General features: G+C 39.2%; 1 protein-coding gene across 2 annotated transcripts; it reads left to right on the forward strand.

Moving 5' to 3' along the window:
* Positions 1–908: 908 nt before the first annotated feature.
* Positions 909–13858, forward strand: si:ch211-212k18.8 (uncharacterized protein LOC100001422 homolog). Of its 2 annotated transcripts, none has more exons than XM_062994098.1 (7): positions 909–1021; positions 8022–8155; positions 8254–8361; positions 8466–8519; positions 8659–8814; positions 10975–11097; positions 11180–13858. In XM_062994098.1, the coding sequence occupies exons 1-7, from the start codon at positions 946–948 to the stop codon at positions 11216–11218; spliced, it is 690 nt and encodes a 229-aa protein (XP_062850168.1). In that variant the 5' UTR covers positions 909–945; the 3' UTR covers positions 11219–13858. The 2 variants fall into 2 exon arrangements, with proteins under 2 accessions (XP_062850168.1, XP_062850170.1); XM_062994100.1 differs by having other exon boundaries at positions 8683–8814.
* Positions 13859–21140: the final 7282 nt, after the last annotated feature.

Genomic DNA, 21140 nt, shown 5'->3' on the forward strand with positions numbered 1-21140 from the left:
CCGTACGATGGCTGACCCTGCGCTCTGACCCCAGCTTCCAAACAAGCTGGGATATGCAAAGAGAGAATCTGCAGTCTGTCACACATCTCACATCATTTAGCTAAATCTAAATCTTGTCGTTTTATTTTGTAGTAACGAGTAACGAATTTACATACGGTAAATGTATCGGAGTAAAAGTACACAATCTCTTTAGGAAATGTAGTAAAGTAAAAGTGAAAGTTAACGAAAATTTTTATACTCCAGTAAAGTACAGATACTCCAAAAAACTAGTACTGTAACGAATTATTACTTCGTTACTATACACCACTGTATGTATATATGACAAATAAAGTATATCTTCTTAAAATCTCCACATAATTTCTGATTTTGGACTAATTTAGGAGAAGAAAGTGTGGGTGCCACACAGCTCCGGGATTGTGGCCATCTAGGTTCGATCCTCGCCCGTGATCCGTATAGGAAAGATGGCTTGTGGGTTTACATAAAAATGTTTTAAAAATAAAATACAACCCCAAATCAGAAGAAGTTGGGACAGTATGGAAATTGAAATGCAGGAGTGGATGTTTATTAATAAATGACATGAAGTTGACCAGACAAAACATGAAATATCTCAGGTTCATCCTGTCTCCAATCAAATAAAAGTCAAAGTAAATGTAAGAAGCACTGTTTTTTTTATTATTTGCATTTTACCTGCTGTCCCAACTTTTTCTGATTTGTAATTGCGATAAATTATGAATGCTAAAGCATGTTAATAAGTGCTATACTATACTTTTTACTTACTCTCACCCAAAAGTGATCTGGAGTGGGACAGAACTTTGCAGAACAAAGTAAGTCTTTATCTACAAGAACTGTGCAACATTTCGGGGGCATAATCCAGATGTTTATCAGGTCAGATTTCTTGTTCGGGGCGGGACTGTGTAACGGAAAAGTAAAAAACGGTCTGACTGCATGGGGACAGTACACATTTCTCCATCCAGACAACACAATACTCGATTTAAAAGCACAAGAACTGCAGATATGGCAGGTAGGTCATTACAGATGATCTGGTATAGAGGGAAACGTGTGGAAGTTTGCGGGGTGTTTTGTTTTCTTTTAGTTTGCGGTACTTTTCAGGCCAGTGTAATGTGACGCAGTGTTGCAAAACTCACCATTGAACTCACTGTGTTCACATTCATAAGCCTGTCTGTCCGCCAGAGAATCCTGTCTGTACAGGAATCCGTCTGTTTTTGTGTAGATTTAAATCTCAAAACGCAGAAACAGAGCAACAAGCTTCTGTAGAACAATAATGTAAATCAGTGCAGTCGGAGAAAAGACATTATCTGTCTGTCCGTCCACATAATAACATCCAAATAAGCAGTACTGGTAACTGTTAACCAATACGCTACCTAAAGTAAGGAACATAAATTCTTTTCTGATATACAATCTAGTGCACTATGTAGGGAACATAGATCTATTATTTTTCACTCTATGTAGTGCACTATGTAGTACACATTAATGTGTTTGTGATGCGAACAGTTAGCTTAGTAGCTCAGTTAGCAGCTCCTAAAAGTTCTGTTATCACCCATATCCTTTGGTGTGTACGAGAGGTTTTTTAGCTTTTTTTTTTATTTTTTTTGGACTTGGGGGGTCGGGGTCCGGGTACGGGGGTACCTCCCTGAAATGAGTTTTTTGCAACTTGGGATGTCTGTCTACCTACTTTCTGTCTTGTACTATAAATGATCAGCCCTAACATTAAAACAATGCCTAGTAGATCCCATTCAAGCCCCCAAAACAGCTCTGACCAGTGTCTCAAGACCTCTTATTTTTTGTAAGTTGAACCGGCAACTTTCTGATTACTGGACCAGTACTGGACTGCGTTGATTGGGGGGGTGCCCACTGCACTACTCAAACAGCGGTGTATTAAACACATTGTAATGCTGATATAACCTGCACACACACAACGTTACTAAGATTAAAAGTGAACCTTACTTAAAATAACAACCAAGCGCTTTCTAATTCCCACGGTAGCGGCAGAAGCCGCTCGCCCTGTTACAGGTTCAGAGATAATAATAAAAACTTTGTGCTACAGTAGCTGACCTGTGGGACCATACTAGATGGGCTAGCCTTTGCTTCCCACAATAATGAGTAGGGGTGTAACGATACATCGTTTTACGATGCATCGCGATGCAAAAATCTAGCGATGTGCATCGTGGACATCTGCGCGATTGTACGATTGCACGTGCGTTCTGTAATTTATTAGTGATGGGTCGGTCGCGAAATGAATGACAGGATCCGGAGCCGATTCGTGTTTTTTCCGGGTTTTTTTCCGTTAAAGCGTTTCCGTGTAGGCGTTTGTGTGTTTACACTGAGCAGGAGGGGCGGGGTTACACACACACACACACACGCACGGACAGCGTGCACACGAACAGGAGAGAGAGAGAGAGAGAGAGAGAACTCAGCGCTTTACAAGCAGACATTACACGCTGGAAAGATGAGGAAAATGAGTGAGAGGAAACAGTAAAGTTTGGACACGAGAAGTGCAGACCCACTTAACTTAGGGAGACGAAGTGTTCAGTCTACCCACATCTTATACATGTCACTGTGTATTGTAGCAACATCTGTCCCCTCAAAGAGAATCTTTTCCGAAACAGGGCAGATCATAACAGAAAGGAGAAACAGGATCAACCCATCAAAGATGAGCTCCTTGTTTTTTCTGCATGCCAATCTTCACTAAATACTTACAAATACTGTCACCTGGATGCTGCTTTTTCTTTTGCACATTTTCATTTATATTTTGTTGAGTGATGCTTTGTTGATGTTGTGTTGTTCCACTGTAGATGCAAATTTACAAATAATCAGACACAATCAGACCTTTTTGTCTAATTGAGATGGGTCTTTGTTTTTGTATTTTATAATTTATTGTTGTAGCACTCTGTTCCACGTTGAGTATATAAATAAAGCCATTTAAATAATAAACATTTGATACAATGGTTTTTTTTACATTAGTAATTTATTTTACATGTAATGTGTTAATAAATTAGTTAAAGCTACAAAAAAAATATGTTTAAAGGCTCAGCTCAGTGAGCTTGTTTGATTACTTTGATTTTCAATTTAAGATGGCGATAAGTAACTTAAATTGGTTAACCCGTTAGGTTACAGTAAAGTACTCTGTTTTTGGTAATTACCTTTAATTGCAGGGGACTGAAGTTTTTTTTTTGTTTAAAAAATGAACAAGAAAATGTGCATTGTATTGCACTGATTACACTTTAAAAAAATTGTGAGAAAATCGAATCGTGAGCTCAGCATCGTGAATCGAATCGAATCGTGAGCAGAGTGTATCGTTACACCCCTAATAATGAGCCTTGCATAATTCCCATATAATTAAAAAGTTGAATTAAAATGTCACTGTTTGGAATTCTGAACTCCCAGAGTTTTAATATCATATCAGCTACCGGTCAGCTGGGCGCCCCCTAGTGAGCACAATTGACAGTGCCTGTAGCAGACACAATTGTCCATATAAGACCGAACTAAAAAATGGGTGGGGTCTTCGACGCTGTGTAAGGACCCTGTTTAGTAGCCCGAGGTGCCTGTACAGAAGTGGAGAAACACGGGGGTCGGTGCGTAACTCTATGTGCTCGAAACTAGCTTCACCAAGAATCAACCGAAGTATGGGATAATAAGAAGGGGTTGGTGGACTGTGCACTCGTCTGAGGGAACGTGTGTCAGGCAAATATACCCTCCTCAGACACGATTGGGGTCTCCAGAAATGGAAGATGAATTTGCTATGCTAAATTGGAAGAAGATGCATAAATAAAATAGCAGAAAAATGCCACTGTTAAGAAATAATTAGTGTTACTGCCTGATATCTGGCTGATTGGTGATCCCTAGCAAAAGTATACTCCACCAAGTACTGAGGCCGGGGGTTAAATTTGTCAAGAGAACGTAATGTTATTTATTTAAACTCAAACCTGTGTTGACTTTTTAGTCTGTACAAACATCAAGGTACATAGAAGAGTTACCTGTTTTCTATGGTTGATTAAGGAAAACTTCTGGATATTTAGATGTATTTTAAAACCCACTAAAACAGGTCTGTGATTAGAAGATGCTGGAGCACAAATGCCAAGCAAGATTTACGTCAGCATGGAGTTAAAAGCTGCTGTGCAAGAAGTGCTGTGCCACTGCTCTAAAATTGTCATTCTTAAGCCTTGCTTAAGTTTATTGTAGATCACTTGGATCTACAATGTTTGGCCACAGAGACCAGGACTGATGTTTTAATATTCGACATTGACACATTTAAACCCAGCAACTCAAGTATTATGTTCTACGATCATTTTAATGCCAGTTAAAAAAGTGAATGGATTCATAAAGAAAAAAGATGACCTCAAACTTCTTGAATCTTGGATGCAATTGGATGTTTCTGAAGGACAATGACCACAAAAACACACATTAAAACTGGTTTTGAAAGGCTAAAATACACCGATCAGCCATAACATTAAAACCACCTCCTTGTTTCTACACACACTGTCCATTTTATCAGCTCCACTTACCATATAGAAGCACTTTGTAGTTCTACAATTACTGACTGTAGTCCATCTGTTTAATGCTTTTTTAGCCTGCTTTCACCCTGTTCTTCAATGGTCTGGACCCCCACAGGACCACCACAGAGTACGTGTTATTTAGGTAGTGGATGATTCTCAGCACTGTAGTGCTGGTGTGTTAGTGTGTGTTTTGCTGGTTTGAGTGGATCAGACACAGCAGCGCTGATGGAGTTTTTAAACACCGTGTCCACTCACTGTCCACTCTGTTAGACACTCCTACCTAGTTGGTCCACCTTGTAGATGTAAAGTCAGAGAAGATCACTCATCTATCGCTACTGTTTGAGTTGGTCATCTTTGAGATCTTCATCAGTGGTCACAGAACGCTGCCCTCAGGGCACTGTTGGCTGGATATATTTTTGGTTGGTGGACTATTCTCAGTCCAGCAGGGACAGTGAGGTGTTTAAAAACTCCAGCAGCACTGCTGTGTCAGATCCACTCATACCAGCACAACACACACTAACACACCACCACCATGTCAGTGTCACTGCTGTGCTGAGAATGATCCACCTCCTAAATAATACCTGCTCTGTGGTGGTCCTGTGGGGGTCCTAATCATTGAAGAACAGGGTGAAAGCAGGCTAAAAAGGTATGCAGAGAAACAAATGGACTACAGTTAGTAATTGTAGAACTACAAAGTGCTTCTACAGTGTATCACAAAAGTGAGTACACCCCTCACATTTCTGCAAATTTTTTATTATATCTTTTCATGGGACAACACTATAGAAATAAAACTTGGATATAACTTAGAGTAGTCAGTGTACAGCTTGTATAGCAGTGTAGATTTACTGTCTTCTGAAAATAACTCAACACACAGCCATTAATGTCTAAATAGCTGCAACATAAGTGAGTACACCCCACAGTGAAAGTGTCAATATTTTGTGTGACCACCATTATTATCCAGCACTGCCTTAACCCTCCTGGGCATGGAATTCACCAGAGCTGCACAGGTTGCTACTGGAATCCTCTTCCACTCCTCCATGATGACATCACAGAGCTGGTGGATGTTAGACACCTTGAACTCCTCCACCTTCCACTTGAGGATGCGCCACAGGTGCTCAGTTGGGTTTAGTCCATCACCTTTACCTTCAGCTTCCTCAGCAAGGCAGTTGTCATCTTGGAGGTTGTGTTTGGGGTCGTTTTCGAAGGGAGGGGATCATGCTCTGTTTTAGAATGTCACAGTACATGTTGGAATTCATGTTTCCCTCAATGAACTGCAGCTCCCCAGTGCCAGCAACACTCATGCAGCCCAAGACCATGATGCTACCACCAACATGCTTGACTGTAGGCAAGATACAGTTGTCTTGGTACTTCTCACCAGGGCGCCGCCACACATGCTGGACACCATCTGAGCCAAACAAGTTTATCTTGGTCTCGTCAGACCACAGGGCATTCCAGTAATCCATGTTCTTGGACTGCTTGTTTTCAGCAAACTGTTTGCTGGCTTTCTTGTGCGTCAGCTTCCTTCTGGGATGATGACCATGCAGACCGAGTTGATGCAGTGAGCGGCGTATGGTCTGAGCACTGACAGGCTGACCTCCCACATCTTTAACCTCTGCAGCAATGCTGGCAGCACTCATGTGTCTATTTTTTAAAGCCAACCTCTGGATATGACGCCGAACACGTGGACTCAACTTCTTTGGTCGACCCTGGCGAAGCCTGTTCCGAGTGGAACCTGTCCTGGAAAACCGCTGTATGACCTTGGCCACCATGCTGTAGCTCAGTTTCAGGGTGTTAGCAATCTTCTTATAGCCCAGGCCATCTTTGTGGAGAGCAACAATTCTATTTATCACATCCTCAGAGAGTTCTTTGCCATGAGGTGCCATGTTGAATATCCAGTGGCCAGTATGAGAGAATTGTACCCAAAACACCAAATTTAACAGCCCTGCTCCCCATTTACACCTGGGACCTTGACACATGACACCAGGGAGGGACAACGACACATTTGGGCACAATTTGGACATGTTCACTGTGGGGTGTACTCACTTATGTTGCCAGCTATTTAGACATTAATGGCTGTGTGTTGAGTTATTTTTAGAAGACAGTAAATCTACACTGCTATACAAGCTGTACACTGACTACTCTAAGTTATATCCAAGTTTCATGTCTATAGTGTTGTCCCATGAAAAGATATAATGAAATATTTGCAGAAATGTGAGGGGTGTACTCACTTTTGTGATACACTATATATGGTAAGTGGAGCTGATAAAATGGACAGTGAGTGTAGAAACAAGAAGGTGGTTTTAATGTTATAGCTGATTGGTGTATATCTTTTAAAATGGTCAAGAATACACTTCATTTTGGCTATAACACCAGCCCCTCTTTTGAGAAGACTTCTCACAAGACTTTGAACTATATCTGTGGAAATTTGTGCCCATTCAATCAAAAGAGCATTTGTATGGCCGTGCACTGATGTTGGTAGAGAAAGCCTTAATTGACTGAATGCCCAGTTCATTCCAAAGCTGTTCAGTGGGGCTGAGGTCAGGGTTCTGTGCAGGCCACTGGACAAGCATTTCAAGGTCTTTATAGACTTTGGTTTGTGCACAGGGGCACAGTCATGATGGAACAATAAAATAACTTTCCGTACACAACTGCTGCAAAGTTAGAAGCGTATCATCCTTTTTATATTGATTTATAACACCTGTTAGCAATTGCTGTAAATAGAAAAAAAAACTAGAAGGCGTGTCTCAGTACTTTTATCCATATAGTAGTGCATATGGAGTGTACAAAGAGTTAATTCTATACCAGAGAACCAATAAACCTGGTTTATTTTCAGAAATTCTGCCATGAAGAGTGACAAAAAGTATCTATAACACAGGATTAGATGTTTTATGTACAACCCCAATTCCAATGAAGTTGGGACATTGTGTAAAACATAAATAAAAACAGAATACGATGATTTGCAAATCCTTTTCAACCCATATTCAATTGAATACACTACAAAGACAAGATATTTAATGTTCAAACGGTTAAACTATTGTTTTTTTGCAAATATTCACTCATTTTGAATTTGATACCTGCAACACGTTCCAAAGAAGTTGGGACAGGGGCATGTTTACCACTGTGTTACATCACCTTTCCTTTATATCATTCAGATATGCAAAATATATTATTTATTATTCATTTATTTATATAATGTTGGGTTTGTTTTAAAATTTCATTTCAGTTTTTTTACACAGTAAGCATTATTTGGTATAGTTTGTACCACAGAAATAAAAGTGCATTCATTATTTAGATGAATAAAAGATAAGCACAAATACAGTATTTTATTTTTTAAAGAGAAATATTAAAAGGAAACTTTGTCATAATTTGTCTTCAATTTCATTTTGTTTAAAAAAATTAGGAAAAATCTAATCGTGACCTCAGAATTGTATCACATCATGGGTAGAGTGTATCGTTACATCCCTAGTACTGACTGCAACTGAATTGCTTTGATTTTATGGCTTTCAGAACAAGCTGAGATACATTTTTCACCTGATGCACTCATTCCTGCTAGTGAAACTGGAGCTCTAGTGGAAGTCAAATTTCAGAAGAACCCCTATCAAGAACAGAAGTATTTGGAGGCAGAACCCAAAGCTTTAGGGGTGTGTAGATAGCATTATCCGTATTTACACCACTTTTCATTTACTACTGTCGTCTGTGTAAGAAACCAACTGAATGTGTGATTCTGTCCTTTCCACAGGTTACTCAAATCATGCTGAGTCTCTTTTACTTAGGTTCTAAATGGGTCGTATGGAATGTGAAGTGGACCACTGTACCAAACACTGTCAGTGCTTGCCTGTCTTCAGTCGTAAGTATTAACCACTAATTAAAGAGTCACTCTGGTATTTTGTTGTCATATTCATTATTTTGGATACACTGTTTGATAGTGTGAATTTACTTTCTATGCTGTAGAGCTTAATAGCTGGTAGCGTGGCGTTAGCTGCTCAGACTCTTCACCTTCCCACAGTAAGCAAATACAATCTGAATGCACCCTGGAAACAAACATTTACATTCAATTTAATTAAATTCACAATCACAGCATTGATGTCTGATTAATGAGCATTTCAGACTGTGTTCATGTCTCTGTGTTCATGTTGTCTGATAGCTGAAGGCCTGTTTGGGAATGCAGGTTGTGGCATGTGCATTCTCAGTTGTCTGCTTTATCATCAGCTCAAATTTAATGAACTTCAGTACGTACAGTGAATGCTGGTACTTCTACCACAACGTCACTACACAAGAAAGCTTATGTGAGAGAATGACGGTAAGGCAGTTTTTATTCCATCACGTTATTTCATGAACATATTTTTTTTGTGTAATTACAATACGATACACAGCAACACCACTTATGCACTGACTGTGCCATTGTTTCCTATGGAAGGAGACCCTGCTCCCCTTGCCGCTGCGCTACCTTGAGCAGCATGTACCGTGCAGATTTACCTCTTTGCCACCTGGTTTTTACAGCTTGCCGCTGAGCTCAGTGTTCAATCTAACCCAGTCTGCCACCTTTTCAAATTGCCGCCAATGAGACAAATTATTTATTTGACAGTCAGAAGAGTCACACAGACATGGCAGGGAGAGACTGCTTTTGTTGTAACATGATACTGTTAAAAAATACAGCATAAGACTAGTGAACTGTGAAATGGGGACTGGGTTTGCATTAAGGATATCAATCCCAAGTTTACTAATCCTTGATTTACTTGTTGTGGATTTGTAGCTCCTTAATAAGCCTGAATTTCACCCTTTGACTGAAGCAATACAGTTTCATGAACGCCTTTTATTCTTTTGCCGAGTGACTAACACATGCCCCCTCCGACACGTGTGCAGTAGCCGACTGCATCTTTTTACCAGCACGAGGCGAGTTCATATGTGAATCAGCTTTTGTGTATGAAGAGACACACCCTGATTCCTATTATCCATCGACTCTATGCAGGCACCATCAATCAGCCAGCAGAGATCATAATTGCATCAGTTATGAGGTCCCCTCCAGCACCCTGCCCTTGAACATAAGCCAATCATTATTCATGTAGGCACTCAGCTTGCCAAATGGCAAAGCTGAGTTTCGAACCGATGAGTTTGGAATGTCAGCTCTGGTGTGCTAGCGTGTTTTACCGCTGCGCCACCTCAGCGCCCAACTTTATTGTTTCGAAAGGGGTATTAAATCTTATTAAAAAGCTATGAAGCCACAACAGGTGATTCGACAATTAATAAACGTGAGCATGCTATTTAAAAAGAACACCATTTTATACTTTACTAGTCACCATGCCATATTTTTTCAATGTTACGTTGAATACAACAGTTCGGGTTTTTGTGAAACAGAATCAGTTTCTCTCCATCATGTTTGTGCTTTGCTTTTGGCTACATCGTATAAACAATTGATCTCACTGGCAATGCTTTAAAAAGGTCAGCAGCAAACTAACTTTGAGCACAGTGGCAAGCTGTAAAAAACGAGCGTCAAAGCAGTAAATCTGCCTTTGATGCCTTACTTTACAATGCCGGCGCCAGTGCAAAAGTGGTTTTGCCGTGGATCGTTTGAATGCAGCTTGATTCTTGGTTATGTCTCTTCTTGCTTTAATAACAGCACCAATCCTGTCAGATATGGATTCCACCAATGCCTTGAGATATACAGTAGTTGATGTACAGTTGACATATTAGTCATCTACAGTCTAATAACTTGAATAACCTTAATCACTAGCCAAATTTTTTAAGGACAGGTTTTAACAAAAGTCTCTTCCAGACTGAAAAAGGTCAAACAGGTCAACAAACAAAAACACCTGTGTTGGCTGGTCAAAAGCTCCTGCACAGAGATGGTGAATAATGGAGATCAGTGTTTGACTCTATGTATGTGGTACTGACGCAGGTGCAGGTGGCTGTTGCACATGTGTCGTAGGGGGTGTGCATCATATGGCCCAGTTAAGTCAGTACAGGGAGCTGTAACAGTAAAGGACATACAGATCCTGCTGGATGACAGAGCTGAGTTTTACCGCTGTGTGTGTTTTACCGCTGTGCCACCTGAGCACCTTTTAAAACACTTTACTGATATGTTCAAAATTGGCGCACTTTAATAGACTGACCAGGATAAAGCAATGATTGAAAATTAATGAATAAATAAACTAATGATGATGATTTAAATAATAATATATAATTAAAACAATGGAAGAGAGCCTTCGTAGGCTTCCTCCAGGTACTCTGGTTTTCTTTGCACCTTCCCAAAAACACGCAGATGGTGAATTTGCTACTCTAAATTGCCCTTAGTTGTAAATAGATGAGTAAAAGAATTAGTGTGTTGCCTTTTGAAAAACTGTTTCTCTAAAAGAATGGCATTTAAAAAAAAGTCTTAAATAAAAGCACAAAAGGGGCTATTAGCAAACGCATATGAATAATATAACTACACACATCCCTATTTTCTTCTTTTTCTTCACAGTACATATATGAACATATCATTGGTATAGAGGTGCTAGTGCAAGCGACTCAGGTTGCTCTCTCTGCCACCTTAGCTGCCTTCTGCTGCAAAGTGATTCAGTGCTGCTCACCCAGGAGTAATGTGGTAAGAATCGAGTCACACAGCACTGCACACATGAGTTCCACAGTGATCATTGCTAATCTTTTAACTTTGTTTCTTCTTTCAGCCCGTGATAGTGGTGAACGCACCCCCAGCAGCTCAGTGATCTCAAGGAATCACACCAATCTGTTAACAAAATTTGACTAACTGTTGTGTTGTGACTAACTGAATGTGTTTAAATATAACTAATGCATATTATACTCACACAAACGTATATACTGGGTTTCTAACAAATATTAATGAAGTGTTCCAGCATTATTTAACCAAATATCAAACCACTATATGTGTTGTGTAAGTTTTAGATTACCTTGGACAAAAATGTTAATATTTACTTGAAACTCACTTATAATAGAAGAATCTGGCAGTTGGGGAAATCAAGAAATGTGTGTATGAACTATAGATTTTATTCAAAGACGATGTTCTAAACACATCCTGCTTAGAATGCCTGAATGCTGAATCAAGTAGTTTCTCAATGTTCTAATTGATTTATTATTGTTCACCACTGGTTGGTTTCTTTTCCTCCTGTTCATAGAGACTGGGGTAGCAACATAGTCAGTTGATGAAAAAAAATATTGTAAGCTTACTGAATGTGACACTTAGCAAATCATGTAATAAATCAGTTATTCGTAATAAAGCATATGCTTCCAACTTTGTGGCATCAGTTTAGAGAAGGCTGTTTTACTTTTTTCAGCTTGGCTATGCCACTATGCACAAAACAAGGTCCATAAAGACATAGTTTAACAGTGGTCTGCACAGGGCCTGAACCTTAATCCCACAGAACATCTTCAGAATTAATTGAAACGTCAGCTGTACAACAAGGCCCCATTGTCCAACATCAGTACCAGACTGTTGTGCTGAATGAGTGCACATTTCAACAGACACACTTCATGTTCATGAAGATCATGCCAAAAGAGTGAAGGCTGTTATAGCTGCAATGTGACAACTCTATAAAAATGCTTGTGGTTTCTTATTTAAAGACTTTTATTGTTGTATAACAAAATCTCCACTGTATATTGTTTTGTTGAGTACAATTATCAATTTAATTGAGTGACTGCCCTTCAATTTCTTTTATAACTGAGTTTTGAGTTTTTACATTCCTTAGTACAGTGAAACATCATTGTTACTTGTAATAATAACATAAAAACATGAATTTTTTATGTTGTACACTTACTGGTCACCATTAACCCATTATATGTTTATGATAATCATTTATACATATATTCATATGGTACATATATAGGCTGCTATAGGTATATATTCATATACCTCATATTGTTTAAATGATTTACTCATGTAAAAACATGGACTGTGACATTTATGTATAAACATTTATAGACATTTAAATGCCGGCTATAAAATATACAGGCAGAATAATACATCATTCTTATGAAGCCTATTTCCAGAAAGGTTGGGACTGTTTCTGTAAAATGAAATAAAAACAAGAATCTGTCATATATTCATTCTCTTAAAACTTTGGTTAACTACTAAGTACAAGGAAATGACTTTTTATATTTTGTCTGACCAGCCTGATTGTATATTTTGGAATTTGATATCTGCAACACAAAAAAATTAAGACAGATGCAAAATGTATACTTAATCATTCATGGTTGGGTATGAAAGGATCCACCAAATGGGATGGGCAGTGGCCTACCACTTTGTGAACTGAATTGTCAGTCAGTTCTCAGTGCAAGATTGCAAATAATTTAGTCTTGTACCATCTACCATCCCATAATATTGTGAAAAGATTCAGGAAATCCAGAAAAATTCTCAGTCTGTTTGCTGAAGACAAGCAGTCCAAGAACATGGATTACTGGAATACCCTGTGGTCTGACGAGACCAAGATAAACTTGTTTGGCTCAGATGGTGTCCAGCATGTGTGGCGGCGCCCTGGTGAGAAGTACCAAGACAACTGTATTTTGCCTACAGTCAAGCATGGTGGTGGTAGCATCATGGTCTTGGGCTGCATGCGTGTTGCTGGCACTGGGGAGCTGCAGTTCATTGAGGGAAACATGAATTCCAACATGTACTGTGACATTCTGAAACAGAGCATGATCCCCTCCCTTCGAAAACTGGGCCTCATGGCAGTTTTCCAACAGGATAACGACAACCTCCAAGATGACAACTGCCTTGCTGAGGAAGCTGAAGGTAAAGGTGATGGACTAAACCCAATTGAGCACCTGTGGGGCATCCTCAAGTGGAAGGTGGAGGAGTTCAAGGTGTCTAACATCCACCAGCTCCGTGATGTCATCATGGAGGAGTGGAAGAGGATTCCAGTAGCAACCTGTGCAGCTCTGGTGAATTCCATGCCCAGGAGGGTTAAGGCAGTGCTGGATAATAATGGTGGTCACACAAAATATTGACACTTTGGGCACAATTTGGACATGTTCACTGTGGGGTGTACTCACTTATGTTGCCAGCTATTTAGACATTAATGGCTGTGTGTTGAGTTATTTTCAGAAGACAGTAAATCTACACTGCTATACAAGTTGTACACTGACTACTCTAAGTTATATCCAAGTTTCATGTCTATAGTGTTGTCCCATGAAAAGATATAATGAAATATTTGCAGAAATGTGAGGGGTGTACTCACTTTTGTGATACACTGTATGTGTGAGGGTGCGATTGACTTATATTGGGATTTTAGAGACTATGCTATACTTTCTGTATCAACTAATTATATGTTTTTTTAATAAACACAATGTATTAAATTTAATAAAAGTGCAAAATAAAATAATCTTTACTGGTGGTCTCAGACTGTTGCTCTCTGTATATACTAATGACTATATCAATGGTTGTAACAATGCTGTGAGCACATTGTTATATTTGCTGAGTACCACATAATAATATTGTTTTTGGTTGAGCATGTAGCTACTGATGCACTCCTGCTTTCACATCATCATCATCATCATCACATGATGACACCCCTTAAAGCTTCTTTGAGCTGTCCAAAAAGGTGGAAATTAAATGGTGCCAAATCCAGACTATAAGCTCTCTCCAATTACTACTCATACCACCCATGTTTTGAACGAAAATGTAAAAGGGCTGAAACTTTTTGAAGATCCCTTGTATATATTTATACAACAGGTTGTTCTGACCTTATAATCTGATTGGTTGAGAAGCGTTCTAAACGTGCTGATATTCGTGATAACAGCACGGTCTTTTCACACCACAATGGTATTTCTTCGCTGACGCGTTGCCATTAACGACAAGCTTCATGCACACAAATGCGCACGCAGGCAACACAGCCTTTTTTTCCCGGTCGCGTTTTAAATCCGTTATCTGATATACAATCATCTAGCGTAGGGAACATAACCAATTGTCTAATTCACTATCTAGTGCACTATGTAGGGAACATATATCCATGATCTGATACACAATCTAGTGCACTATTTAGGGAACATTAATGTGTTTGTAACGCGAACAGTTAGTTAAGCCAGTCAGCAGCTCCTAGTAGTTCTGTTTTCATCCATATCCTTTGGTGTGTGCGAGAGGTTTTTTTATTTATTTTTTTCCCTTCGGAGGTTCTCGTCCTCTTCTTCTTGTTCTTACCTGCCTGAAATGAGTTTTTGCAACTTGGGATGTCTGCTTTGTAGTGTTAAACTTTATATTCGTTGTGGAACTACTTTTTGGCGGAAGGTATTGTCAATATTAAAGCATATTTAATATGAAATTCAGGGCTTCTTTGATTTATTTTCTTTCTTTATTTTGTAAAAACTCACCTTCGGTTCGTGCCTGCGACCAAATCACAGCCGTGATGTTATTCGCGATAACACACTCCCTCTCGTGTTCTATTGCTTAAATAAACTACAAAAATCAGTAAAAGGCAAGGAAACAGATACATCAATACAAAAAATATTTTATTTATTGTTCCATAAATATTAAAAAGACTAGAATATGTTTAAAAACACAAAGGCATTATTACAATTCATTTAGTTTTCAGCGTCATAAAAGTGTTGAGATTTTAAAAACATGATTAGATCATTAGAGCATAATGTAAAACCAGAGGTCATTCTACACTCGTATCTTAATTGAATGTTCTCTAATTAGCAAACAGAAAACCTTTCAGTTTCTCCATACGAGTTGGGAATTGAAACCAATGCTTGACCTGATCTGTTTACTAGTGGTGGGCGGATCGATCCAAATATCGATATTATCGATACCAACGTTGGTATCGGAATCGGATCGATACTTTAGTTTCAGTTTTTTCTCCGCTACATTCAGTACGTTCCTCCCGTTTTATCGAAAGGTAGACGTGTGTGTGTGTGTGCGTGTGTGTGTGCGTGTGTGTACACATTTTGCTCCTCCTCTCTGCTCCGCTGTGTTTTACTGTCGTGCTGTCACGTGACTAAGCGACACTGAGAAAATACAGAGCCGTAGAGAGAGTTGCGACACTCCTTGATCTCGCCGCCACGCGGTCACGTGGTTCATGTAACCCTCCAATAGTTCCAAACAAACCCGGCGCTGTCATGTTCTTATATGGGACCGGCAGCAGTGAGTGAAATATTAAACATTAAATAATAAACATTTGTACAATTTCTGGGTATTTTCACCTGCCTTTACATTTACTGCATCTGCTTTAATATCAATTTGGTATATGAAGTGGAAGATTGATGTTTATAATGACTTAATAGCTCGTTCTTGTTAACACACAGACATTATATTAGCATACATTACATAATGCCATATCATTAAGTAGTAGAGACAATATACAGTACAGACATTAGACAGTTTTTTATGTTTTGTTTTTTACATAAACTAATCTCCCTTCACTTTCCTGAGGATTCATAATAATAATAATCCTTTTGGTTAAACACTAAGCCATGTGGCTGGATTCATAAGGTTTACCTGCACTGAATGAACAGATTCATAAACACACTACCGTACCAATACCTTTAACATTATAGTGCAGGTACATGAAATAGCATTAATTCATCTCTTATTTCATAAGTGATTAATAATTGATTCCTACATGTAATACATTAATGAATTCATTATGAATATGCACTAGTTCATTTTGTCTAATGTAAGTGGTGGACAAGGTACACAAACCATGTAGTTGAGTTGAAGTAGAGATATCCAAGGTAAAATATTACTCCAGTAAAAGTAGTAATAAAAGTAAAAATACTCTTTACCTCCACTAAAGTACTAAACTAAATTTACCTTCAAATGTACTTAAGTGTGAAAGTAAAAGTATAATGATTTATTATGGCTCTAATGTTTTATGATCATTTCTGTAACAAGACTCTTGATTAATCAACTCATTTTAGGTTAAAAGACTATAGTGTCATTAATTTAGTTTAACTGACTAAGCTAAATTCTGTTATACCTATTAATTAAGATAAACATGTAACATTTAGTGCTGAGCAAATGCTAAACAATAACAGTATTAAGTATATTAATGACATAAAATTCATAATTTTTTTAAAACAAAGCAACATACAGCTAAAAATGCTTGATAAGTAGTGGAAATGAATGGGGCTCTATGGGATGTTTGGAACTTTTCAGAGCTCCACAACCCGGAAGCTGCGCAGAAAAAATGTCCCGCCCCCGTTACAACGGTTCCCTATGGGAGGGTCACCACTCTGTCCAAACTGTGTTGTGATCGGGGTTGCCAGATTGCTACAGTGTTAAAACGTATTTCAAAACCCACCGAAATGCATGGAAAATCACCAATGCGTGCTCATAAAGAACATTATACTAATAAACTGCTGATATCTTACAGATTAGTTATTATACATTTGGTGACATTTAAAACATTTGTATTTGCAATGCTGTGTTCCTTGAACCCCCCAGTTTAAAATAAAAGCCTTCTAATCTGGCAACATAAGAATATAAACGTACACTGGCTTAACTCTAGCAGCCAATGAGTGACGAGATCCCGCCCACCCGTCAAAACGGGGCCAAAACTCTAACTTGAGAAAATTTTTGACTCGAGAGTAGTGGTGTGCGATACTGCAAAATTTGGTATCGATCCGATACCAAGTAAATACAGGGCCAGTATCGCCGATATCGATCCGATACCGATACTTTTTACTGATAAAGCAGCTTATTTACTTTCATGTAGGGAACAGTAGTGTGTCATGATTTATGAGGGGAATGTATCATTAATGTGCTTTGACTAATAAATGATTTTGTGTTTATTAGTTAATCATGTGCAGTGAAAACCCACTACAGTTTTTAGGTGAATAAAAAGTAATTTTAATAAAGTCTGGGTTTTTTGTTCAGAAACAATGATATAATAAGAAAACATAATCCCTACTCTCACTGCACTCTCTGGCTTTTTGTAAAATAAAGTACAGAAAATAGTAAAGAACGTCAAATCTTTTTTTCAGTGAAAGTTTTTGTTCATAAACAATAATAAATAAAACTACATTCATTACTTTCACTGCACTTCTTATCTGGCTTAAAACAAAGTACAGTACAACATTATAACTGAAGAACAAATGTTTTAAAACTTAATATCCACTGTTTCTCTCTGCCGTTCACTTACTGCTGTATGTATTTAGAGCTAGTATGTGAGCGACATTCAGCTCAGCCAATCAGAATGCAGCACCAGGTTTATATATGTGTGTTCGGACATTCTGCAGATAGTTTTGTATATGAGGCTCGCATTATGGTCCCAGCATTGAAGTTCGGGTTCTGGAACTAGGCGGTGTAAAGTGCTGTAACGCTCATTGAAGTCCTGACTAAACAGTTAAAGTGACTCTACCCTGTCGTGTGTCTTTATTTCCACACCTCCACCACCGCACAGCAAAAGACCCGCAGCATCCCCACCGGACAGCGGCTAGGTGAGCCGACCCTCTACGGTAGCACGTGGCTAATGCTAGCGGTAAAGTGCCGCGATAGCGAAAGTAAAAACACGACAATATTTTCGTTAAGTAAAATATAAAAATAACTAAAAGACAATGAAATATCAGAATACATGTAATCACAATACACAGTGGGTGCACAGCAAGGGATTTTGGGAATCTGTGTAGCCTGCTTAACGTTACTAGACCTATACAGTATATAGAGGAGGGCCCAAAATTATTTTTTGCACTGGGGCCCACGAGCCCCTAGTTACGCCACTGAACTCCGTTGTCTTGCGTTTTGTACTGATTTTATGAAAACTATACGTGGGGGCCCACAACCAGCCGTAGCCCCTGGGCCCACAGGCAGGTTAAATCGCCTCTGCTGCTTACAAGTACCAACTATAAAACTATGAAACCTAACGTTCTCTCATGGTTTTATGAGAACTAACAGAGAACGTTAGTTAAAGCTTGTATATGGTTTTATTTCTTATGTGTATAAAGTATCGTTCCAGTAACGTTCCCGGAAGGTTTTCTCATGATCCAGTGAGAGTAATTAGCTCTATATATATATATATATATATATATATATATATATATATATATATATATATATATATATATATAATAATAATAATAAATAATAATACATTTTATTTGTAATGCACTTTACATTTGGACACAAATCTCAAAGTGCTACATAGTAAAAAGCATAGTAAAAAACTTTAAAACCATAAATTAATTAGGAATGGTAAGTTCTTCTAAAAAGAAAAGTTTTAAGTCCCTTTTTAAAGCTTTCTATTTTCTGAGGAGCTCTCAACTGGTCAGGTAGAGCATTCCACAAGCGAGGTGCGGCAGAAGAAAAGGCCCTGTCACCCATGGTGCTGAGCTTAGTTCTGGGGAGGAGGAAGCGGTTTGAATTTACAGAGCGAAGAGATCGTGATGAGGTTTGCGGGGTGAGAAGTTCTTTCAGGTATGAAGGAGCATTGCCATGTATGCACTGGTAGGCAAGGAGGGAGACCTTGTATTCAATTCTGACAGAGACAGGAAGCCAGTGAAGTGATTGAAGAACAGGTGTAATGTGTTCATGTTTCCGTACTCTCATCAGGATTCGAGCAGCACTGTTCTGAATGTACTGTAGTCTCTGAAGGCTCTTGTTCGGGATCCCAATAAAAAGTGCATTGCAATAATCCAGTCTTGAGGAAACAAATGCGCGAACCAGCTTTTCAGCGTCTGAAACAGTGAGGGTAGGACGGAGTTTGGCAATGTTTCTGAGATGATGAAAAGAAATCTTACAGAGGTGTTTGATATGGGTTTCAAAGTATAATTGTTGGTCTAATTTTATGCCAAGATTGGTAACTGTCGTGGTTAGAGGAGTGGTGTGACCTAATGCAGTAACACTGGCTATGGGAGATGACTGGATCTGATGTGGCGTGCCAATCAACATCACTTCAGTTTTTGCACCGTTCAGCTGAAGAAAGTTGCTTTTCATCCACGCATTTATCTCATGCAGGCAGTCAGCAAGTATTGAAATGGATGAAGATGGGAATGAAGCAGCAGTGCAGGAGGACGTTGTGTCAATTCGAATGTAAAGTTGTATATCGTCGGCATAACAGTGAAATGGTATTCCGTGTTGATTAATAATTTGACCAAGGGGAAGCATGTATAAAGTGAAGAGGATGGGCCCCAGTACTGACCCCTGGGGAACCCCATAGGTCACTGCATATGACTGAGACTTTGCCGTTCCAATGGAAATGTACTCAGTTCTGCCAGTGAGATAGGATTGAAACCAGGCGAGAGCGGTATCTGTGAGTCCGGTGTGGTTTAACCGGTTGAGGAGTATACCATGGTCAATTGTGTCAAAAGCTGCCGACAGATCGAGGAGAATGAGTAGGGAAGGGGAGCCAGAATCAGCTGTCATCAGGAGGTCGTTGGTGACTCTAACCAGAGCCGTTTCTGTGCTGTGAGCCGGACAAAAACCAGACTGAATTTTTTCAAAGAGGTTATTGTATTTAAGGTGGTCCTGAAGATGAGTGGCAACGACTTTTTCCAATACCTTGGATAGAAAAGGAAGATTGGATATAGGCCTATAATTTGCATGAACATCAGGATCCAGAGTTGGTTTTTTGAGAAGTGGTCTAATTATGGCAGTTTTTAGTGAAACTGGTACGTGGCCAGCTTGTAGAGACTGATTTATTACTTTTGTAATCATAGGACATATGGCAGCGATGTGTGCTTTTACTAAGGCAGTTGGAAAGGGGTCCAGAGCACATGTGGAGGATCTCATCTTTCTGATGAGGTCTTCAACCTTTTGTTGCGTGACTTCAGGGAAGCACTTTAGAGGCTTGGAGACCTTTAACTGTGTGTACAAAGTCTGCATGGGTGGATTTGTATTGCCAGTAAGGTTAGAACGTATTGAGTCTATTTTAGTCTTGAAAAAGGCCATGAAATCATTACAGCGCTCTTCATTAATTCCATTTAATGAAGGAACCCGTGGTTTGAGGAGATGATTTATAGTAGAGAAAAGCTGCTTAGAGTTTCCCATACTGTTGTTTATGATGCCTGAGTAGAACTGTGAGCGAGCCTCTCTGATGGACCTTGAGTATGTCCTCTGGTGTTCCCGGTAAGCCAGTCTATGGACAGTGAGGCCAGAGATCTTGCATCGTCGCTCAAGGACGCGCCCAACTGCCTTCATTTTCCGTAGTGCTTGGGTAAACCAAGGAGCGGAACGGGAGAAAGTAACTGTTCTTGTTTTAATAGGGGCATAAAGATCCAAGATGCTGCTCAATGATTTATTATAAAAGTCCACTGCATCACTGACTGATGCAAAACTTACAGGACAGCCTAAATAAAGGAGATGCTGTAAGTCGTCTGTCAAGGTAACTGAATTAATGTTTTTCAGATTTCTAAAGCAGATTTCACATTTGGGTCTGATGGGGGGTGATGCAGATGTCAGTTCCAAGGAGATGGCCTTATGATCGGACACACCCAAATCATAGGCAGACAAACTACTTACAGGGGCAGAATCAGTAATCACTAAATCAAGGGTGTGCCCTTTGGTATGTGTCGGTACATCAACCAGTTGTGTGAGGTTAAAACAGTCCAGAACTTGCAGAAATTCAAATGCTGAGCGACAGGAGGGGGTATGAACATGAATGTTAAAATCCCCCAGCATTAAAATCTTTGTAGATGAAGTGCACAAGGTTGACAGAAGGCTGTACATCTCTGAGATAAAGGATG

Source organism: Trichomycterus rosablanca, chromosome 4 (assembly GCF_030014385.1).
Source record: "Trichomycterus rosablanca isolate fTriRos1 chromosome 4, fTriRos1.hap1, whole genome shotgun sequence".
Lineage (NCBI taxonomy): Eukaryota > Metazoa > Chordata > Actinopteri > Siluriformes > Trichomycteridae > Trichomycterus > Trichomycterus rosablanca.